Source organism: Ascaphus truei, chromosome 2, assembly GCF_040206685.1.
Source record: "Ascaphus truei isolate aAscTru1 chromosome 2, aAscTru1.hap1, whole genome shotgun sequence".
NCBI lineage: Eukaryota > Metazoa > Chordata > Amphibia > Anura > Ascaphidae > Ascaphus > Ascaphus truei.
In genome coordinates this window covers 15,728,376-15,753,476 of record NC_134484.1, presented here as the reverse complement: position 1 = coordinate 15,753,476, position 25,101 = coordinate 15,728,376, and the positions used below count along the sequence as shown (strand labels likewise).

Below are 25,101 nucleotides of genomic sequence, written 5' to 3'. Positions count from 1 at the left end.
AAGCCATCATTATCGCATTTCATCTTTTCAAGCTCGACTTCCAGTTCTTGCAGTGCTACCTCACTGGAAAGAGTCCAGCGGTTTTAGATAGCCGTGTTTAGGTTTGAATGACAGATTTTGTTTAACCTCCAGGGATTCTTAGCCCCCTCTGCTTTCTTCCTAAATGCTGTTAAGCCCAGGGATCCAGTTTCCTGAGAATTACGGCCAATATATATATATATACCTCTACATGTATATATATATATATTTATAGAGAAGAGAGAGGAGAGAGCACATGCCCCATAGTGTAAAACTGTAAATTTATTGAGGGGAAGGGGAGGAGGGGGGGGGGGTAAAAAATGCACTCACAAAAGTACAGAATAAAAAAGCATTTTGTGATAATAATCACCACCATCCAGTAGCTGCGTTTAGTACTTGGGGAACCCCCGATCACGAACGGGATAAACCACAGTCCTAACAGATGTCCAGGGAGCGTCATCACGTAGGACGCATAGACATTACGTCATCACTGAGCGCCGGGTTGAACCGATCCAAGCGCCGACATCATAGAGGCTTGATAGCAAGGAGCTACCCTTCACTATCTTTGGAACGTGTTGCAGCCCTATCCACCTGTCCTGGACATCTGTTAGGACTGTGGCTTATCCCGTTCATGATCGGGGGTTCCCCAAGGACTAAACGCAGCTACTGGATGGTGGTGATTATTATCACGAAATGCTTTTTTATTCTGTACCTTTGTGAGTGCATTTTTTACCCCCACCCCTCCTCCCCTTCCGCTCAATAAATGTACAGTTTTACACTATGGGGCGTGCTCTCTCTCCTCTCTCTTCTCTGCAGATTCCCTATGGACGTGGTTAGTCCTTTTGAGAGCAGCCGGAGACCTCTTGCATCAGCATCCATTTATACAATTGGACTATACATTTGAGGACTGGTTTTTACCCTCTTTTTTGCTTTTTTGCTTTTTTGTTTTTTATTATATATATTTTTGTATTTTCAGTTTCATTATCAAATTAATTCTTCTATATATATATTTTATTTATATTTTATATTATTTTTATATTTTATAATTTTTTTATTGATTGTATGATATTGTACTTGTATTGCTATATTCATGCTCTTTCTTGTTATTGTTATACAGGCATCTCGTTAGGTAATTTGCCATCACCTAATTAGTGTAGTCCACATTTATTTTTATTTAGATTTATTTGAGTTCACTTACACCATAATATATATCTAAAGAATTATCTATATCTACCCTGAGCAGGCGCTGCTTTTTTCCCTGTTTGTCCTATATATATATATATATATATATATATATATATATATATATATATATATATATATATATATATATACAAAAACATCACAGCTTGCACTCAATGTACTGGTTCATATAGACAGGTGCTAGTCTCAAATAATAGAAAAACAACATTACCATTCTCTCGTCCGGTAAAGAAAGACTGCACTCGGTTCAGTAATCATGAAAAACTGTATTGGGCATCTGAATAAAAAAGATAGATAAGATAAGTCACCCAATCCAAAGGATTGGGTGACTTATCTTTTTTATTCAGATGCCCAATACAGTTTTTCATGATTAATGAACCGAGTGCAGTCTTTCTTTACCGGACGAGAGAATGGTAATGTTGTTTTTATATATATATATATATATATATATATATATATATATATATATATACACAGTGGTTGACAAATCACCAAAAAATCTACTCGCCACACAAAAAAATCTACTCGCCACCTAGTACCAAACGTGTGCTGCTTGGGCCAATATTTACTCGCCCGGGGGTTAAATCCACTCGCCCGGGGCGAGCAAATGTATAGGTTTGTCGAACACTGTATATATATATATATATATATATATATATATATATATATATATATATATATATATATATATATACCATAATACTGAGTTAAGTTATAGTGAGTAAAAAAAGTGACAAAAACCCTCCACAGGAAAGCAAATATGCAAATATAACTGTATGCTCATCTGCATGTCTTAGGCAGGTCTGCAACCCCACCTTTCCCCATTATCACCCAGCATACAGCACTTCCACTCCTGCAAGGGATTCTGGGAAATGACATGCAAATGAGCACACAGTGTCACTTTTTGCCTCAATAACCATTTTTAACATGGTTCCCTATAGGCTTAAGCTTGCTGCATGGTCACAGCTTTGAGCACAGCCAGGGTTAAGGTGCATACCCAGAAAACCACCCACAGACAGCTGTTTCGACCTTGATGGGTCTCATCAGTGTGGGGTTGATTTTACTGGGAATGCAAGAGAGGCTATGGGATAGGCTAAACCATAATACAGAGCTAAGTTATGGTGAGTAAAAAAAGTGACACAAACCCTCCACAGGAAAGCAAATATGCAAATATAACTGTATGCTCATCTGCATGTCTTAGGCAGGTCTGCAACCCCGCCTTTCCCCATTATCACCCAGCATACAGCACTTCCACTGCAGCAAGGGATTCTGGGAAATGACATGCAAATGAGCACACAGTGTCACTTTTTGCCTCAATAACCATTTTTAACATGGTTCCCTATAGGCTTAAGCTTGCTGCATGGTCACAGCTTTGAGCACCATAACTTAACTCAGTATTATGGTTTAGCCTATCCCATAGCCTCTCTTGCATTCCCTGTAAAATCAACCCCACACTGATGAGACCCATCAAGGTCGAAACAGCTGTCTGTGGGTGGTTTTCTGGGTATGCACCTTAACCCTGGCTGTGCTCAAAGCTGTGACCATGCAGCAAGCTTAAGCCTATAGGGAACCATGTTAAAAATGGTTATTGAGGCAAAAAGTGACACTGTGTGCTCATTTGCATGTCATTTCCCAGAATCCCTTGCTGGAGTGGAAGTGCTGTATGCTGGGTGATAATGGGGAAAGGCGGGGTTGCAGACCTGCCTAAGACATGCAGATGAGCATACAGTTATATTTGCATATATATATATATATATATATATATATATATATATATATATATATATATATATATATATATATATATAAAACATAATACTGAGTTAAGTTATGGTGAGTAAAAAAAGTGACAAAAACCCTCCACAGGAAAGCAAATATGCAAATATAGCTGTGTGCTCATCTGCATATCTTAGGCAGGTCTGCAACCCCGCCTTTCCCCATCATCACCCAGCATACAGCACTTCCACTGCAGCAAGGGATTCTGGGAAATGACATGCAAATGAGCACACAGTGTCACTTTTTGCCTCAATAACCATTTTTAACATGGTTCCCTATAGGCTTAAGCTTGCTGCATGGTCACAGCTTTGAGCACAGCCAGGGTTAAGGTGCATACCCAGAATGAGGGTGGTTTTCTGGGTATGCACCTTAACCCTGGCTGTGCTCAAAGCTGTGACCATGCAGCAAGCTTAAGCCTATAGGGAACCATGTTAAAAATGGTTATTGAGGCAAAAAGTGACACTGTGTGCTCATTTGCATGTCATTTCCCAGAATCCCTTGCTGCAGTGGAAGTGCTGTATGCTGGGTGATGATGGGGAAAGGCGGGGTTGCAGACCTGCCTAAGACATGCAGATGAGCACACAGCTATATTTGCATATATATATATATATATATATATATATATATATATATATATATATATATATATATATATATTATTACCAATAGATAAACTCTGTCTCTCCTTCTCTCTTCTTCTCTCTCTTCTTCTCTCTCTCTTCTCTCTCTCTCTTTCGCTCTCTTCTCTCTCTCTTCTCTCTCTCTCTTTCTCTCTCTCCTCTGCGGACGTTGACACAAAATGGTAGCAAGCGAAGAGAGAGGTGGCTCTTATAGTGTAGAAAATGTCGCAAGATCCAAACCCGAGCAAGAATTGGAAACAAGATTTGTTTTTAGATTCAAATCAGCTCCGGTACAGGGATCCAAGCATGTGGTGCATCATTAATCTGAACCGCAAGGAGTTCGATAACTGGGATTCATGGAATACCAAGCTGGGCATGTTCGGGGGGGGGGAAGAATCTGGATTCTGGAAAGTGGTCAGGGGAAATGTGGAATTTACTAACCCGGGAGACTGTGAAAGCAGTTAGACATCTTTTTACAAAGGAAATATGCAGTATGCATGGGTATGGAAATATGTTTAAACAATTAGATTGGAAGCTCTTTGGAGCAGGGACTCGTTGTCCTAAATGTCACTTTTTCAATTATGTGTTATTTGTATTATTTGTTATTTATATGATTGCCACGTAATTACTGCTGTGAAGCGCTATGCACATGAATGGCGCTATATAAATAAAGACATACATACATACATACATACATGCATACTTACATACATGCATGCATTCATACATAGGAAGAGAATTGATCCAGGGAGAAATCTGATTATTTTTTTCTCTTATGAGACATAACTGTCAAATGTTTCACCAGGCTTATTTTATTTGCCTTTATCTGGGTTAATATAACAATAAATATAGGTTGATTATCTTGCCCAGTTAGAATTGTAGTATTTCTCAACCTAATATACTATGTTAATGTCGTGTTACTTAAAGTGCTAATGTTCTATCTAAGCCATAAGGTACTTCAGGGGCATTGCTTTGTTACATTCCTAGAGTATGGTTTAATAGCATAGTATATATACAATTAATATGCAGCAATTAAATAAGTAGTATTGTTCTTTATTAATGAAGTAAGCAAAACAGTAATCTGCTTTTATATCAGCTGTGACAGAACGGCCCCTGAAATGGCGTGACCGCCGTTATGTTTGCTGGCTTCTCTATTACATACTATCTCATTAAGGGCTATCTCCTTGACGTACAGCTACTGCAGTTAATGTACAAGTGCACTGCTTCATCTCGGCCCGTACAGGCAATGATACAAATAGTTAATCTCGGGAAACTTGCAACAAATGTCCTATTCTGCAGCACTGCAGTACTTTGCATTTATCTGCCTGTGCCCTGGGGACCTGCAACCCCCCTTTAGCACTAAAGAGTTTAATGAACACTGTAAGGAGACTGAGGTTTGCTGAAGTATCGCTCTACGGATGGTTGCACACATGGCTCTGTTGTTGGTTTCTATAAGATGCTTTAGGCTGTATGTTTTGTGGGGAAAAGCCTTCTTCTTTCTTCCTGTGGACAGACAGCCACTGAGGCAGTAAGTGAAGCATCCTAAGGCACCTTCTAATTCTGTTCTGCACTGCTTAGCACGAGCATTTCTCTGTTCAGTGCTTGGGTATTTTCTTCCATGAGGATCATGTTAAATACCTACATATTTATCCTTGGCAGAATTTACATTGCAGTCCAATTATCAACCTAATATGCAATGAGTTTTCAGATATTACAATAAGTATTGAACAAGAATATAAAGAAACATTTAATGTAGACCCTTCGGTTATTCTGGGTATCTCAGAGCTCCAGAAGCTGTATTGATCCAGGAGAAATGTAGATTTGTGGCAGGGTGTGTTACCTTGTTGCAGACCAACATTGGAGTGCTTCACAGATATAACTAGTGTATAAAGCTTTCCAGACCTCAAGTTCTTCTTCTGTGCACTTGAAAGAGAAGCCGTCTTTGAAAGCTCTGCACACTACACTGTCCTCTATGTGCAACTCTGATGTTGTTCCCTTAAAATATATGCAAAGGGGAGCCAAGCGCAGCAGAAGATTTGAAAAATCACAATGTAGCAAAATAGGTCATTTAAAGACTGAAGAGTCAGGAAACTGATGAAGGTGCTTGTGCACCGAAACGTTGGATGCAACTCTGACTCTTTCGTCATTAAATTACCTTTTTTTTTTTTTGCTACATTGTAATTTTTCAAATCTTCTGTTGTGCTTGGCTTCCCTTTGCATATTGCTACGCCTTGACTAGGATGTCTTGCTTCCAGCACCCAGTTTTTCATTTTCCTTTACCATAGACCCCGGTGTTTAGGGCCATCCCAGGTTGCTTGACCTGATTCTCCCCGCTTAAAATAAAAATGGTAAGTCCTACTCAAAAATATAAAACTTTAAAAGGTAACCTTACAAATTGGCTTCATTACACAAATGTAGTCGAACAGGTGCGCCGACGAGTATTCTAAAACTTGCCTTGGAATATCTGGGGCTGTCACCACCAAGACCCAGGTACATGCTGGGTACATGCTGGGTACATGCTGCAACATTTCAGTGACATTTCTGCAGACAGACTAATGGCCCATCGGATTAACACAGCGGGGGTCCCTGGCAGTCCCATTCAAACTCCGATCAAAATCCGATGGGCCATTAGTCTTTCTGCTGAAATGTCACTGAAATGTTGCAGCATGTACCCAGCATGTACCTGGGTCTTGTTGGTGATAGCCCCAGATTTTCCAAGGCAAGTTTTAGAATACTCGTCGGCGCACCTGTACTTTCTCTCCTTAGAGTCAGAGGACAAAGCAGGAGAAGACGAGGGTGCATGGTTGAATTCCTTAAGCATGCCACTTCCTTTGCTTTATTTTGGTTGGGTGTGGGTTTTGTGAAATCCTTTCCCAATGGGTTGCACATCTCATGATGCTTCGGCAAAGGATGAAAATAAGTGACACGACTGTCTTAGTGATAATTCCGTTGTATAAAAGTCTGCTGTAATTGCAGATGGAGCAGGCATTGTCCCTCCCACTGGCGTGCTATGCCAGCACGGTGACATGATGCATTAGCCCCGCCTCCTCGCGCGTGTCTGATTCAAAATAATTGTCCCGTTGTGTATTTCCCATGGGAGTAATAACGTCTGCAACAGCTCTACCTACATTTATTTAGTGGGGTGTCAAATAAACATAGACCTAGTTTCCCTTTAGCACTTACTCATATTAGACCACCTAACTCTACTGGGACAAGTTACAAATCTCTCGTGTTTTACTGACCGACACTCAAAACATTATAATATCATCACAACAAGCTGAAAACAAGAAATGAATCACAGCTAAGAATGCAGTCCAAATTAGCACTCGAATAAAAACACATATTGAACAACTAATCAATGTCATTGATTTTCTTAGACAAAGTCCATTACTCCTGCTGTAAAAAGCTCAATTGTGTTCTGTGAAAAACAAATACATTTGTCTTTTTGTCAGATTCTGTGAAATTCATGCCTAGCAGATACTTGCTGCCCTTCACTTTTATCTGCTTGGTATAATGGTGGAATCGTACCTAGCGTACACTACAAACATAGGAAAAGAGTGGGGGTCGATCATTTACCTATAGCTTCTATGACCCAGGAATAGCATTACTATGAGATAGATACTGTACATGAGAAAATTACCTTGACAATTTAGGTTTATATTGTAGTTATGTTTTATTTTTAACTTACATTGTATTGTTTTATCCAGAGGGAATGTGGTACGAAGAAGGGGGGGGGGGACATACAAATATTGGATACATCTATACATATCAACATTCAACTTGTCATCTTGGAGGTTTTCATCATCGTAGCCCAGTAGTGCCAAGTGGTAATCTGGGAATCCCTCAACAGGATGGAGTGGGCACTCTTATATTGTACAGAGTTATCACCTCTCATTGGTTTTCAGGTTGGACCAGGGCTTTGTGTAATGACGTGTGTTCTGTGATGTCCTTCTGTGGTGTTGTGAAACACCTACCGCCAGCTGCATCTCCCTTTTGGTGATACTAATTTGTATTTAATCACTGGATTATTTATAAGAGGTTTGGGTTTGCGCTTCACTCCTCTATCACTTTGTGTTAATCCTGAGATCCCAAATCCTATGGAATATTTTAATGTTTTGATTTAGGTTCGAGGTTAGTTTTTCGATTAACATTCATTCATTTTGTTAGTGAGTTGGATCATTTTCCGGGATCTAATCTTATCCCACAAAGCTGTTATCGAACAGTGTGCCGCTGTAAGGATGTGTGAAAGGAGAGATTGGTTATCTGGACTAAAGTTTTTATTTTTATTTTTTTAAACATAGATATTTATTGTAAAATCGGGGTACAGAAGGGAAAAAGGGACTAAAGTTTTTGAGTGTTATTTATTCTGTAAGAACAAGTGACAAAAAAAGTAAAATTTACAGAGTGCGTTACATGACATCCATGGTAGTTTTCCCCAGAAAGTTCTCTGTCCCAGTCTTTGTACTGGTACACCACATCTCCTGCAGAAAACACATTATTGTGTGAATATTGCCACTTGTTTTTCTACCTAAGAGAGATAAAACCAGATTAAACAATCCCAACTGCAACTTTTCATTAATGATATGAGTAGAAATAAGTGAATTGCTCGCATGAGTTTCAATTTGCAGCAAATGTAGCATTTCGTCACAAGCACGAATATTCGCAATTGGCATATTTTGTTTTACATTTGTTTGCACAAAGTATTCGCAGTTGTGAAAGGCGCACAACATTCTCATGTCTGTCCTATGGTCCATTGTGCTAAATGCATTTATTAAGCGGAGCCGCTCACCTCGCGCATGCGCACGAAACAAATCAAAGTTGTCCCACAACTGGAACAATCTACCGGAGACTCTCACAGCCGCCACAAGTCTTCGTTCTTTCATAACTATAACAATCATAGTTCTTTCATAACTATAGCTGTCTCTATAGCTGTCTCACATTTTAATCTGGTCTGTATCTGTTACATACTGTACGCCTATAATATATATAATCTCTAACTGTGCATGCTATGTCTTGTATGTAATGTATAACCTTGCTCACTTAATGTAACTATGTATTTGGAACCATGTATTTTTTGTCATCATAACTCTGAGCCCAGGACATACTTGAAAACAAGAGGTATCTCTCAATGTATTTCCTGGTAAAACATTTTATAAATAAATGTTTTCAACATTCGCATGAAATCAAATGTTTAAATTATTGTTTTCGCAAACAAAACCAGGCGCAATTAAATCGTCGTTAGATTTCCAAGCATATGCACTCATTTTATATGGAAAACCGCAAAGACGAATATTCACGTAATTGCGAACATTCCCAAAAATGCGACTTCTTCTTCGCGGACCGAATGCGTTTGCCCATTTCTAGATATGAGCAAATAGGCGGAAATGCCCTTGGCGATATACTGAGGGGAGTGCTCACTATTGTGAAATTACTACTGTGTTTATTACACATAAGTAAAAAGGGGTAGGAGTAAGCATTGTTTTTGAAACTTACTGGAATTGGTTATTGAGCGAACAATATGTCGAGTGGTGTAGGAAGGGAAAAAATGGTTCTGTGATTGAGTTACAATACTGCACTGTCAAAATAATCAGGGCAGAGGAGAGAATCTGGACTAACTCCAGTGAATTTAGCAGTACACCCGGCAGTCTAGCGCTATCCACACATCATTAGACTTCGCCTGGTGTCATTCAAACGATTCCATGCTGGCCTCACTTGACTCCTCACTGCAGGGCAAGTTAGTACAGCCAGAGAAGGACGTTACTGGCTGTGCTACTTACAGCAGGATTCCCTCTACTTTAGCAGGCAGCATACAGCAGGGTATATATATATACATATATCTTATCCTCATCAGAGACTTGTTTCTAATGAATATGTTGTAGAACACAAGTGAGCAAATTAAAGGTGTAGCCCCATATTTCCTAAGCAGTGTTAAACTTTAAGGCACCTTGTTGGTTATATTATAACGTGGATTAAAGATTATTATAGCTTAGTAAATATGGTCCACAGTTACCTTGAACTCCATATATAGTTACATAGTTACATAGTAGATGAGGTTTAAAAATGACTTCCGTCCATCAAGTTCAACCTATGCTAAATTTAGACAACAGATACTTTGTCCTATATCTACACTTATTGATCCAGAGGAAGGCAAACAAAAAAACCCCATTAAGGGGAAAAATGTATTCTTTCCTGACTCCAAGAATTGGATAATAATAGCATGTTCTTGTATAGCTCTGCTAGTTGTATGCAGCGCTTTACAGAGACATTTTGCAGTCCCTGCCCTGTGGAGTTTACAATCTATGTTTATTTTTGTGGTGCCTGAGGCACAGGGAGATAAAGTGACTTGCCCAAGGTCACAAGGAACCGACACCGGGAATTGAACCAGGCTCCCCTGCTTCAAACTCTCAGTGCCAGTCAGTGACTCCTCTCCCTACAGCCACTCCCTCTCCCTACAACATATATACAGTATTAGTGAAAGTGGAAGCTTGCTAGCATGTTGAATAACTTAAATGCTTAACACTAATAAAATCACAAGTTTGCTTTCATTAGTTACTAGTTAGGGCCTCATGTGTTAAAAAGGAAAAATACTGACGGTAGCAATTGCAAAGTTGCTGTGATTTCGACTGAACCATAAAGGAACTGTTATAGCTTATAATTATTCATTCTCACAGTACCTAAAAAAATTGGTTTATATCCGTATTTCTATACATAAGGGAGAACTTCCAAATAAAATGTGCATGAAAATGTTAATCAATAAATACTGCACATGCGGAACATTTACCAATTACTAATAAACTAATAACATTTGATATCACACCCCAACTGGAAATGGTAACACAATTTAACATTAAAATGTCACACTATATACAGATAAGGGGTACAAAATCTCTGTGTTTGTCCAGCCCCCCCAAACACCATTTCCTTAGTGGACCCTACAATCATCTACTGTATTTCTATTGTGCAATTCAGTTTCTCTCCCATTATCTGCCATCCCAGTGGATAACAGAGCACACCTTGACATTTATCATTTGGTTTTCAATATGTTGGCCTATTATTACCCATAATACCTATAATACCCATAATACCCATAATACCTAACAACTTGCCTCTTTTCCACCTTCTTCTTTTTAGGAATACTACTGTCTTGAACTCCAAGGTCATCTCTGTCACAGTGAAGCCGGCCCCCAGATCTGCCGCTGTCCCGCTGGAAATTGAATTCTCCCACATTTTTAATGTAAGTAGACTACCTTGTTATTGTTGTATTGTACTAGACCAGGGAGCTCAACTCCAGTCCTCAAGTCCCCCACCCCACCAGGTCAGGTTTTCAGTATATAACAGCCTCAGCACAGGTGGCCCAATCAGTTCTTGCTTCAGCAGAGGAGGCTCAATCAGTCTCTGTTTCAGAACAGCTGGCTCAATCAGTCCCTGTTTCAGCAATGTGGTTCAAACAGAGGCTCCGTCTTTGACTCAGTCAAAGACGGAGCCTCTGAACCACCTATGCTGAAGATGGGATATCTTGAAAACCTGACCTGTTGGGGCTTGATGACTTGAGCACCTCTGTACTCGACAAATTACCGTCAAGTGATCTTCTTCTGAAATATTTTGTAATTTTTTTTATGAAACCAATGAATGTGACATGTGAAGAGACTAATAAATTAACTCATAAACGTACAATTCATCATGAAAACGAATCTCCTGCTTCTCATTTGTTTCAAGGACCTTTGTAGTAATTCTTATAAATCAGGGCTGTGCCTTAAAAAACAAAAAGGTCACGTGTCCTGGTGTACGGTTTAGAAGCGTTCCTGTTTCACCAGATTTGGTGCCTTGTGCATGGCTCTCACTGTTGATTGGTACCGAAATGTGCCAAGAGTAGACTGAACCTACACCACTAGGATCTATTCAAAACCGCTCTTAGGAATCAAACATGTATCCATTGTTCATAGGGAATTCAACGACATGTTTTAACTTGAAACACCCACAATTCACTTCATTGATGTCATAACCACCCAACCTCTGTTATAAACATCAATAGAACCTCTTATTTCATAACCCTTCATACTGCTGGTGAGCGACAGCCACCAAGATACACTTACAGTAGTAAGTGTGGGCGTTTATTGTGTTTGATACAACAATTGTGTCATCGCCTATCTTTTATAAGGATCAAGTGCTGTAGCATGAAAATGCAGTATCTACCCGGTATAGTGTAAATTGTCCTATAGTACACATCCATATGTACTACATTATTTTGGCTTCTCTGACATTTTGATAGATGCGGATTCAGTCTTTTATATCTGTTTTTTTTAATGTTATTATTGATATCATTTACTATGGAGAAACCTTATTATTTAAATTTTATTATCTTTTATGTATGGCACCAACATATTTTGCGGTGCAGTACAGTATGGGAGGGAGAACATTAACCTTGTATATATATATCTGAAGACCAACTGAAAGAATAGAAAGGAGGTCCCTACCCTGAGGAGCTGACAATCTAAAAAGGTGGAGATGTAGAAAGTAGTGATGGGTGTATTCTCTGCCAGAGTTTGAATCCGCTGCAAAAATGGCCGTCCCATCTCACGTTTCACTTTCATGAACTCGTACTAAAAAGTTTGGTTCGGCTCACTTACAAAAAAAGTCAGAAAGAGAGGGATCGATATCCCAAGTTACATACCTCCCCATACACAAATACAACATTTGGAGAGACCAGGGAAATATTCTGTTAATATTTGGAATTTACTTTGCATAACTAAATTATATCTCTGGTGGGTTCCTTTTTGTGCGCAGGAAACTCTCCCCATGTTCTATAAAGGTTTGTTTGAGAAGGTATATAAGTAACTCTCTCCCCCCGTCTCTCTCTCCCCCCGTCTCTCTCTCTCCCCCGTCTCTATCTCTCCCCCCGTCTCTCTCTCCCCCATCTCTTTCTCCCCCCGTCTCTCTCTCTCTCCCCCGTCTCTCTCTCCCCTGTCTCTCTCTCCCCCCGTCTCTCTCTCCCCCGTCTCTTTCCCCCGTGTCTCTCTCTCTCCCCCCGTCTCTCGCTCTCTCTCTCCCCCCCAGTCTCTCTCTCTCCCCGTCTCTTTCTCTCGATACAGATATAGAGAGAAAGAGAGAGAAAGATAGAGAAAGAGGGAGAAAAAGAGAGAGAAAGAGACAGAGAGAAAGAGAGAGAGAGAGATTTGTGTGAAAGTTAGCAGGTTGAACTTTGACACATTCGTCCATCTTTAGTGGACTGTGAATATGAAGTTCTATGCAGCTCTTTCATAACAAAAGTGGTACGTTTGAGAGATACAACATGATTTGCCCCGGGTCTCACCAGAAGTAGAATACAGGACCCGTATGTAAGCAGTGTCACTGTTATAAAGCAGTTAGGACTTCAAAAGTCAGTTATAGCACTTTTAAAGGAATGCTCCAATGATTCCTTTTTTTAAAGAACAAACAGTATATCAAACAATGTGATTAAACTTCAGAAAGAGTTTTTTGCTGTCAAGAATGTGATCATGCCAAAAGCGTTTCAAAAGTAAAAAAAATGATGTAAAAGGAATACAGAAGCGAAAGTAAGAACAACTGTACATCCAGTGACTCCAAGGTCACTGCCGCCACACCTCACATTGTGATAGTGGAATCAATGTGTGTCAGTAACTATATCAACTGCAATTGCACTATGGCTCGCCGGCTACCACCTTGCCCTGGGCACACAATATGTGTTAAGTGGAAAACTAATGGAATCATGATTTACTCTTAACATAGGACGCACAAACTCTTCCATCCCAACACTTTCCTAACCACTGCTAAAGTGCTAGTGTTCTGGTATCATGCATATCTCTAGATTATAATTTTCCATAGAAGGCTTTCCAGTGATTTTTTTTATTTCAGTCTCGGCCCAAAACCATTAAAGTAGTAAGACTTTTTTTTTACGCTTCTTCCAGGGAACAACGAACCACACATGCATACTCTGGGATGAAACGGACACGTAAGTGTACTATTCTACTTGTTTGCTGTGTATGCGATTGAGTGTCATTAATTATCATGCACTATCCAGCATTGTTGAATATTAAACAATAGAATCATTCAGACGGGTGTATTGGTATTCTCGTGACATATATTCATTACATAAAAGGGCAATGACAGGAAATGATATGTCTGATTGCACAAACAGAGAACACAGACAGGAGGTACATTTTCCCATATTAACTAAGTGGTGGGATGCCTTGAGAGCGCCCCCCCCCCCCCCACTCCCCCAAAAATAAAACCTTATGGTCCATTCAAAATGTGCTGTAAGATGTCCTCCAGCAACAGAAAGTGTCTGATGGCACAACACTGCTCTGTTAATATAGTAAAGCATCACGGGCCATATTTACTATGTTGTGTTATTTGGATATAAAACAACTCACATCATCTAAAAGGTCCTCTTCCTATATGTGTAAGAATTCATGTGAGCGTTATAATCATGCAGTAGAAAGTTCATTTTAGAGAATTAATAATATACAGCAGTACACCTGGAATCCCCTGGCTCTAAAACTAGTGGTGCTGTCACCCAATCTATCTTACTTTATATACTTTATGGCTTCCGCATAATATTGTATTTATACTCTTGGTGTCGTAGAAACTTCAGTACACATATTAACCGATGAGTTGCCATTGAGTACATTTAGAGGGATGTTAAGGTAGGAAATCATATAAGGCGTAATCCCAATGCCTGCAGAGGGCAAGTAATTAATACTACTTCATAGTTGCACACACAGGGGAACCGTGGTATGCATTGTGTGCTCTAATAATTACTAATGAGTTAACACTGCGCTGACCATTTTCATTTTCTCTGTTCTAAACAATCCACAACAGTGGTTCCCAGCCTGTGTAAAGAGAATTACTTGTGGCAAACTAAGCTAGTTCTTCTGATTGTTAAAGCTCCTAATGACCAGGTTATTGTCGTAGAAAAGAGAACAGGAGCCGAAAAAAAAAACACAATATGCAAGGGTGTTTTAATCATATATTACAATTAGTGGAACGGGAGGTACTGGAATTTAGCTATGGTAGTACATCATCTTGTCCATGATATTAATGATGAGCAATGAATCCAAAACAGTACAATTGGGTCTTTAAATCACTTAGTTGGGACCACACATTTATGTGCTTAAAATATAGGATCAACTCAACTCCTATATTTCTAAAAGGTCTTTCAAAGCATTGGAAAAAACACTGAAGAATTTCATAACCATTCAATAGGACAGAAGCCTGCACCTGATCCAGTACTGTGAGAATAATTAATAGCAATGCTTCGCATTGAAGGTAGGAAGTCAGAAGAACGACATTAGGTTATTTCAGGTTCCTTTTATTGATGTTATGTAACGTGTTTACAAAAGTCCATGCACTTGTGATTAAGCAATTTATTTTGATTACACTTTGATTTAGCCTGTCACGGCGCTGCTAAGTTGCATGCTGGGAAATCTGTGTTCCTTTATCCCACCTGACTTTAAATGACATTGAGTTACTTTCCCGTAATGAAGCTAGTACTGTCTGTGCACAGAATATTGCAAACCCCACCAGTTTAATTTCCAAAGGATGAAAGAATGTGACTTAGATTGGACAAATTGGTGTTGCTGATAACTCAGCTTCCAATGTAAATATAACTTTTTTTGTTGGGCTAAAACAGAAGTTGATTATATGCATTACTGTACACGAGCATTTGAGATGGCAAAACACGTCTTTATAAAAGTGGTACAGATGTAGCAGGTGTTATTGCACCCGTTATCGAGTCATTTCTTACCGCCGCAGTCACGAGTTTTACCAGGGGATCTGCGTTACCGGGCGATTTGCAGTAAAATGCAATGGAGCCACGACTTGCCAAATTGAGCAATTTGCTAACGGCAATGCCCAAATTCGTGCCTTAATGCTCGATAACAGGTGCAATACCGTCTGCTGCATCTGAAGGCCTTGTCACGTGCTGTTTGGTTGTGAAAGTGTATGTGCAAACACGCAGAGTGGAGCAGCTTCTGTTGCATTCATGTCTCTCTCCGAAGGGCCTGAAAGAATTTCCTTTCAGGATGCATTAATGGGCTGTGTAGGGCTTGATGTACAGGTATTAGCTGTGATTATTGGGTAATCAGGACAGTTATTTGTCTGTGTTTAGAAGTGACAGCCTTGTCACTGGCAAAGTAGTTGGACACATCATCAAGCCAACGGGAGCTATACATAGGGGAGAATGTAATTGGTTTCAAATGATAAGATGATTGGTTGATATTGAGGATTTCCATAGAGTTTATGAATACCTTGTTGGTTGGCGGTGATAAATAAACAAAACAGGGAGAGTGATTGAATGACTGAGGATAAAGGTAAAGTAATCGAGTACCATGTTACTTTTATTAAATTGAATATTAATAAAATGTATAACGATTTAAAAAAAAAATATATATATATATATATATATATATATATATATATATATATATAGACCATACGATACCGGTTGAAACACGACATCAAGGGACAGCACGCAGGTAAGTAAATCAAAAATGGTCTACTGTATATTTGATAGAAGACACAAAAACCGACGTTTCGGTCCCCCAGTGGGACCTTTCTCAAGGTGGTGCGAGAAAGGTCCCACTGGAGGACCGAAACGCCCTTAATGTCGTGTTGCAACCGGTATCATATGGTCTGTTATTGGTTTATGGGATAAGCACCAAAATTTATTTACTTGCATATGGTGTGCCGGCTGTGCATTGGATTTTATATATATATATATATATATATATATATATATATATATATATATATATATATATGTATATATATATATATGTATATATATACATATATTTTTTTTTTTGTATATATATATATATATAAAAGAGCAAATTTTCAGAAGCTTAGCAAAGTGGGAAATGGAAACGGGTATTATCAAAGCATTATATCAAATTATTCCAAGCAGATCAAATAAGTTAAGGAGCCCAGCTCAGTGTAGCTACAGTAACAGTCTTAGAGGAAGTACAGGACGAGCAGATGTATGAAGGAGGGAGGGAAGATGGCAACAGCTGAAACACACTGTATTTTGCAGTAGCTGGCGACAGATTCTTCTGGGAAAGAGAGGAGAATGTCAGAATTAAGAATTCAGTTACCTTTTAAGTGTTCACTTATACAAAACTACTTAATATATATAGCAACTTCTGACTTTTCAGATTGATCTCATTTCATTGTGAAGTCTCCCAGTTTTGGAGAAATATTTGGGGGACACACAATGCTTTAGAACGTTAAATGAATGACTGAACATTTGTTGCCCTGAAGAAATTGTAATATTCACTTGAATGTCTGGAAATGATGACTTATGACCTTTATACCATTTAGTATAAACTGTAGCTGCTTAAAAGAGAAATACTCTCCCCTCCAAATTGTTAACTAATTTTTATTTTACATATATATGGATCCAGGGGGAATGCTAAACTAAATGGTGCTACTTCCAGCTTTGGTCACCCTCCAGCTCCGCAGATAATTACTGGTAAATCTACAGCCAGTCCATCCTGTAATTTGGATTCTGCCCACTATCAATGGCAAATAGGAAGCCCTGAACCAATGTTGTGGCTTCCATATTGGCCCCTGGAGCCCAGGATACTTGCTGGGTAAGACCACTGGCCCTTTACCTGGTTGTTATTCCAGGAACAGCTTAAAATATAACTGTTCAACTCAGTGGATCCCCAGGGATCCAAATAAATAAAGTACATACATTTGCAAAAAAGAATCCCCTTGATGGGTTTGCTGCTTTTACTCATTAGGATTTCCACAGTTTTTTTCAAAAATGTATGACAGCCCTTTTCTATAGTACAGTGTTTATCAACAGGGATTCCCCAGGCATCTCTATAGGGTTCTCTACAATTTTCAGGTCATTTGAAAATTGTTCTAAATACAGACACACTTACAATGCATCTGATCTCTGACGTGCTATTAGAGAGGATTGGTGTTCCTTACAATGCATCTGATCTCTGACGCGCTATTAGAGAGGGTTGGTGTTCCTTACAATGCATCTGATCTCAGACGCGCTATTAGAGAGGGTTGGTGTTCCTTACAATGCATCTGATCTCAGACGCGCTATTAGAGAGGGTTGGTGTTCCTTACAATGCATCTGATCTCTGACGCGCTATTAGAGAGGGTTGGGGTTCCTTACAATGCATCTGATCTCAGACGCGCTATTAGAGAGGGTTGGTGTTCCTTACAATGCATCTGATCTCTGACGTGCTATTAGAGAGGATTGGTGTTCCTTACAATGCATCTGATCTCTGACGCGCTATTAGAGAGGGTTGGTGTTCCTTACAATGCATCTGATCTCAGACGCGCTATTAGAGAGGGTTGGTGTTCCTTACAATGCATCTGATCTCTGACGCGCTATTAGAGAGGGTTGGGGTTCCTTACAATGCATCTGATCTCAGACGCGCTATTAGAGAGGGTTGTGGTTCCTTACAATGCATCTGATCTCAGACGCGCTATTAGAGAGGGTTGGGGTTCCTTACAATGCATCTGATCTCAGACGCGCTATTAGAGAGGGTTGGGGTTCCTTACAATGCATCTGATCTCGGACATGCTATTAGAGAGGGTTGGGGTTCCTTAGGCCGCGCTTATAGTGCCGGCGAAGTGACGTCGCCCGAAAACAAATGCATGGTCGCAGCGCGTGTGCTTATAGTAAGCGCGACGCCGACAAAGCGACGGGGTGACGTGGCGACGCGATTTTTGGTAGCCGAAATTATTTGATTTTTCAGGGGCTGTCGCCTCATGTGACAGTCCCAGAAACAATCAGGAGCCTGGTCGCCTGCGACGCCGCCGCAAAGCGAAATGCAACTTTCGCTTGCGTCGACGGGTGACGTCACGCGTCGCTGGCACTATAGGCGCGGCCTTACAATACATCTGATTTCAGACACTCTATTAGAGAGGGTTGGGGTTCCTTACAATGCATCTGATCTCAGACACGCTATTAGAGAGGGTTGGGGTTCCTTGCAATGCATCTGATCTCAGACGCACTATTAGAGAGGGTTGGGGTTCCTTGCAATGCATCTGATCTCAGACGCGCTATTAGAGAGGGTTGGGGTTCCTTACAATGCATCTGATCTCAGACGCACTATTAGAGAGGGTTGGGGTTCCTTGCAATGCATCTGATCTCAGACGCGCTATTAGAGAGGGTTAGAGTTCCGCAGAATTTAACAATATAATTATATTAACAAAACAAAAGGTTCAAAAACTTTATAGTGGCTATCAGTCTTCAGTAAATAGAACTAAAGTAGGAGTGAAGCTGCAACAAACTTGAATTTGTTCAATTTACTGCTATTCCTACTGTATGTATATATTATGATGCTAAGTGGGGCTTTAAAATGTGTGACATGATGGAGAAATACAGAGAAAAATTAAGCAGTCTTCCCCTTGGTTGGGAAGACTTAGGCCACATTAAAATGATTGGAGCATTGGAGCATATATTGCCACGCAAAGGGAAGAAAGCTTCAAATCACATTAAATGGACCAAAGAAAGAATGAAAAAGTAAATTAACATGCATTATCTCTATAAAACCCACACTGATGATATGCATGTATGTATATACTGTATTTATATAGCGTCTACAGCTGTACGTACTTGGCACTTTACAAGAGAGAGAATACCGTACAGGGAATGATAGTGTACTAAGGGCCTCATGCAGAGAGCAGCGCTATTAACAATCTCGCCATTTTCCGGCGAAAATCGCGCTAAAAACAGTCGAAAATGGCGAGGTAGGAAAAAAGCGCCATTTTTTTTTTCTATTTGAAAATCTCGCCGCGCGGCTGGCGAGAAACTACATCTCGCCAGTCTGAAAAATATCCGAATTCAGAAAGGCACGCTCGCCATCTAGCGGCTGTTTTTGGCGCGATTTTCTCCAATTTTCTCCGCCAACTAAAGTTGGCAAGAAGCAGGAGCTCGCCGGCTATAGGGGAAATAAAAAATGCGCAAATTTTTTTTTCTCCCTTTCAGCTGCGCGCATCTCCTCATTTACAATTCTCCACATGCAGTAATGCTAAAAATAGCGGATTTCGCCCATTTCTGCATATGGAGAATAAAACTCTCCATTAAAGCTACTTTTTCTTAAACTCTCCAATTTATTGTAGCGCTGCTCTCTGCATAGGCCCCTAAGTGAAAGAAATAAGTGGTATGCTGGGAGACGTACAGAGACAGCAGGAGAGGGAATAAGTGCAATAGATGGCAGTCATTGGTAGGAGAGACGGTGAGTGTGGGACAGTAATTATGAGTCTAGGGGGCCTATGCAGAGAGCAGCGCTATTTCGAAATTCGCCATTTTTTGGAGAAAATCGCGCAGAAAGCAGCAGAAAATGGCGAGTTCCGAAAAACGCGCCAATTTTTCTTTTCTAGTTATAAAACTCGCCTCGCGGCTGGCGAGAACCTCAATCTCGCCAGTTTTAAAAATATCCGTATGCAGAGAGGCGCGAACGGCATCTAGCGGCTGTTCACGCCAATAAAATGGCGCGATTGTCTCAGTTTTAACTCGCCAGAAAAAACTGCCGCTCGCGGCCATTGCAAAGGGAAAAAAAAAGCCGCGAATTTGTTTTAACACATTTCTGAAGCGCGCATCTCGCCAATTTAAACTCGCCACACGCATCCATGTTAAACATAGCAGAATTCGCACTTTTCTGCATATGGAGATTAAAACTCTCCAAAAAAGCTACTTTTTAATAAATTCGCCAATTTTAAAATTCGCTGCTCTCTGCATAGGCCCCTAGATCAGGGGTGCTGAACGCCAGTCCACAAGTCCCCGCAACAGCTCAGGGTTTTAGGATATCCCTGCTTCAGCACAAGTGGCTCAATCAGACCCTGCTTCAGCACAGGTGGCTCAATCAGAGGCTCAGTTTTTGAAGCTGGGCTATCCTACAAACCTGACCTGTTGGGGTTGTGGGGGCTGGAGTTGAGCAGCCCTGGTCTAGGCTATTGGGAGGCTTCATTTAGGAGGTGAGTTTTAAGGTTAGTCCTGAACATGGGGAAAGAGCGCGCTTGGCGTATACCGAGCGTGAGTGAGCTCCACGATATTGCTCCTTTTCAAGTGTACCAGTGTTTACAACTACAACGTACATCCGATGCTCGCTTGTCGGAAATAGGAATGAGTCAAACAGGGATTTGTTCCTTTAAAAGTAAATGAATATTTCAGCGAGGTTAATAATTGATGCATTTGGTTTATTCATTCCCCACCACTTACATGAGAGGCACACAGTATGCTCTCTGCTTATTAACCTTCCTATAGCACTCCCCACCGCCCTCCTTCATTACTCCCACAATCACTTAAAAGGGCTTTGGAGAGGACATGAGAAGAAGGGATCAAACCAGTTAACCCAGTTGCTGCCAAGGGGCTCTACCATGTGTTTGCCCCTAGCAACAAAAGGGTTAAAGGAGAGCTAAAAGGACACAGTGATACACAAACTCAAATGGATTTAGGGAGAAAACAATGTTATGAAAACAATTCATAATTTATCTCTTTCACTGCAAGAGGGGCTGTAAAAAAAAAAAAAAAGTGTTGATAACTCCAGACCTCAAGCCACCCCCAACATGTCAGGTTTACAGGATATCCCTGCTTCGGCACAGGTGGCAAAATCAGTCCCTGCTTCAGCACACAGGTGGCTCAATCAGGGGCTCAGTCTCTGACTGAGCCTCTGATTGCACCACCTGTGCTGAAGCTGGAATATCCTGAAAACCAGACCTGTTAAGGGGGGGGGGGGGTGAGTTGAGGAGAGAGAGAAAATAAAAATAGCATTGGCACATTTTTAACTAGTTGCCCCCGTTTTGTTTCTTTTTGAGCAGCGTGTATGATTAATGAGCTGGCAGCAGCTGGATAAATTGCACGCTGAAGCAGTGGAATGATTTGGGTTCCCTGGCACGGTGCCGCAGCATTCAGCTGAAGTCATTAGTAACTGCTTAGCAGAGCCTCGTCGGTTCGCAGCTTTAGCAGCTCATTTCTGTGCGTGCTGTCGGCTCCTAGCAGGACACAGGAACCGTGGGATGAATGAAGTCGTTTGGGCTTAATTGTGCCGGGTTTCCGTTCCAGGGCCCTCTTCTCATGGGTTGTAAAGGTCTCATTTTGGGGCTGTACAGACACACTTTCTGGTGCAGGCAGATAAAGGGAAGAAGGCCGAGGCCACCGCTTCTTATTTTTTTTAGGGGGGCTGTGGGTGAACAGCATTAAGAAAAACATAACATTATGTTTATACAACCACTTGCCCCAATAGAGTCCCCAAATCTGCAGAGAAAAGGAGCACATGGGACAGGAATATAAAACCAATGACTGAAGTGGCTTAAAAAAGAGCATGACATAAAACAAATGCTGACTGTAGTACACATTGGGAAAACAGATATTGTGACTGCAGTTTAGACATATCTATACAATATATAGGGACTGGTTCTATATGAGCCGAAGCCCATATAGAATCATGCCCTTAGGCTTAGAAAGCACAAAGGGAGAGAGGGTTCCAAAAATGAATATATTTTCATTTTAAACAAACAAGAGTAACCATAAGTGTGTAACAAGAAAAGTAGGGGTACTGTGGGTGTGTACATAAACAGTAGTGGTACTCTGTACACCCTCCCATACCAACCACCGCCTGCATGTCATTCTTTATGAGGATAACTGAGCCCCTCACAGGCTTCTGATGTAGAGATCGGCTATATTTGTGTCTGAAGTTGGCCCGCACAGTGAAATTTGCCCATTTTTCATTATCACAATTCACGGCCACAAAATGTCGCCAAACATTGCCGGCCATTCACGGGTCACATGGCCCGTCAGCCAATTTGGCGAAAATGTGGAACACTTTGCAAAAATTTCCCAATGCACTTGAATGGAGGAGAAATATTTGTGTTGGTTCAGCTGCAAAAGAGTAAATTCACTGCTGAAGACAGTCACACATCTCCATTCTAATGACAGGTGTACTCACCCAGGAGGGGGGGGGGGGGCTCAACTCCAGTCCTCAAGCCCCACAACAGGTCAGGTTTTACGTATATCCCAGCTTCAGCGCAGGCGGTTCACAGTCCCTGCTTCTGCACAGGTGGCTCAGTCAGAGGCTCAATTAAAGAAACAGGATCTGATTAAGCCACTTGTGCTGAAGCAGGGATATCCTGAAAACCTTTTATGTCTAAAGCACTTATTCCCATGATCTGTTATTTATATTATCTGTTATTTATTTGATTACCACATGTATTACTACTTTGGAGCGCTATGTACATTAATGGCGCTATATAAATAAAGACATACAATACAATACAATCTGATCTGTTGGGGGGGTGGGGGTTGGGGGGCTTGGTGACTGGAGTTGAACACCCCAGTGATGAAAATAACCCCACCCCATTTATCAAAGAAAAAAATCCAACAGAACAAGTGATTTCTCTGGTAAAAACGATGCAACGTTTTTATCCCATGAATCTTTTGTACAAACCTTCTATATGTTCAGCACCATTTTCTGTTGTGCTTTTGAACTTGGCTGTACGGAATACATTTAGGCTTAATAAACATTTACTGTGCACCTGCTGTGGAGCAGGACATGGCCTTACCAGGGCAGGCACAGTGACGATCTGTATGACATTCTAAGGAATACGGGTCGCATTGCGCTCTCTGCGAATGATCTCAATGGAAGAAAGGGGCTTCCTCTTCCATTCATAACCGTGTGGGCAGGTCATCACTGTGGGATAATTACACAAGCTGGTGCCACTGATTCTATATAGACTCCTGACAAAGGTCAATTCGGGGAACGAAACGCCGGGCCTGGGTGTGATTCGTGTAACAATATAATCATTTTAGCCCATTTTGCTGGTAATCATTTCATTGTTTGGGATGAATAGAAAACTGTATGTATGGTACCTGTACACTTTGCACAGAATACTGTAGACTTAAGGGTCCTATCTCCCCCCCTCCCTCACCCTTTTCTCTCCCCCCCTCCCTCACCCCCCTCCCTCACCCTTTTCGCTCTCCCCCTCACTCACCCTTTTCGCTCTCCCCCTCCCTCACCCTTTTCTCTCCCCCCCTCCCTCACCCTTTTCTCTCCCCCACTCCCTCACCCTTTTCTCTCCCCCCCCTCCCTCACCCTTTTCTCTCCCCCCCTCCCTCACCCTTTTCTCTCCCCCCTCCCTCACCCTTTTCTCTCCCCCCCCTCCCGCACCCTTTTCTCTCCCCCCCTCCCTCACCCTTTTCTCTCCCCCACTCCCTCGCCCTTTTCTCTCCCCACCACTCCCTCACCCTTTCTCTCCCCCCCCCTCCCTCACCCTTTTCTCTCCCCCCCTCCCTCACCCTTTTCTCTCCCCCCCTCCCTCACCCTTTTCTCTCCCCCCTCCCTCACCATTTTCTCTGCCCCTCCCTCTCTTACCATTTTCTCTCCCCCCCTCCCTCTCTTACCCTTTTCTCTCCCCCCCCCCCCTCCCTCTCTTACCATTTTCTCTCCCCCCCTCCCTGTCTTACCCTTTTCTCTCTCTCTCCCCCCCTGTCTTACCCTTTTCTCTCTCCCCCCTCTCCCCCTCTTACCCTTTTCTCTCTCTCCCCCTCCCCCTTACCCTATTCTCTCCACCCCCTCCCCTCTTACCCTTTTCTCTCCCCCCTCTCCCCCTCTTACCCTTTTCTCTCCCCCCCCTTCTCCCTCTCTTACCTTTTTCTCTCCCCCCCCCTCCCTCTCTTACCATTTTCTCTCCCCCCCTCCCTGTCTTACCCTTTTCTCTCTCTCTCCCCCCCTGTCTTACCCTTTTCTCTCTCTCTCCCCCCCTGTCTTACCCTTTTCTCTCTCCCCCCTCTCCCCCTCTTACCCTTTTCTCTCTCTCCCCCTCCCCCCTTACCCTATTCTCTCCACCCCCTCCCCTCTTACCCTTTTCTCTCCCTCCCTCCCTCCCTCTTACCCTTTCTCCCTCCCTCCCTCTTACCCTTTCTCCCTCCCTCTCTCCCTCTTACCCTTTCTCCCTCCCTCTCTCCCTCTTACCATTTCTCCCTCCCTCTTACCCTTTCTCCCTCCCTCCCTCCCTCTTACCCTTTCTCCCTCCCTCCCTCTTACCCTTTCTCCCTCCCTCCCTCTTACCCTTTCTCCCTCCCTCCCTCCCTCCCTCTTACCCTTTCTCCCTCCCTCTCTCTTACCCTTTCTCCCTCCCTCCCTCTTACCCTTTCTCCCTCCCTCCCTCTTACCCTTTCTCCCTCCCTCCCTCTTACCCTTTCTCCCTCCCTCCCACCCTTTCTCCCTCCCTCCCTTTCTCCCTCCCTCCCTCTTACCCTTTCTCCCTCCCTCCCTCTTACCCTTTCTCCCTCCCTCCCTCTTACCCTTTCTCCCTCCCTCCCTCTTACCCTTTCTCCCTCCCTCTCTCTTACCCTTTCTCCCTCCCTCTTACCCTTTCTCCCTCCCTCCCTCTTACCCTTTCTCCCTCCCTCCCTCTTATACTTTCTCCCTCCCTCCCTCTTATACTTTCTCCCTCCCTCCCTCTTACCCTTTCTCCCTCCCTCTTACCCTTTCTCCCTCCC

General features: G+C 41.8%; 1 protein-coding gene across 8 annotated transcripts in view; it reads left to right on the top strand.

The window, feature by feature from the left end:
* The window catches only part of ADGRB1 (adhesion G protein-coupled receptor B1), a 553,612-nt gene that overhangs the window by 345,544 nt on the left and 182,967 nt on the right, over positions 1-25,101 (top strand). For all 8 annotated transcript variants that reach the window (XM_075581569.1, XM_075581558.1, XM_075581572.1 and 5 more), the window contains 2 exons: positions 10,749-10,851; positions 13,541-13,584. In XM_075581569.1, coding sequence (XP_075437684.1) covers positions 10,749-10,851; positions 13,541-13,584 — 147 coding nt within the window. The remainder of the gene's footprint in view (positions 1-10,748; positions 10,852-13,540; positions 13,585-25,101) is intronic.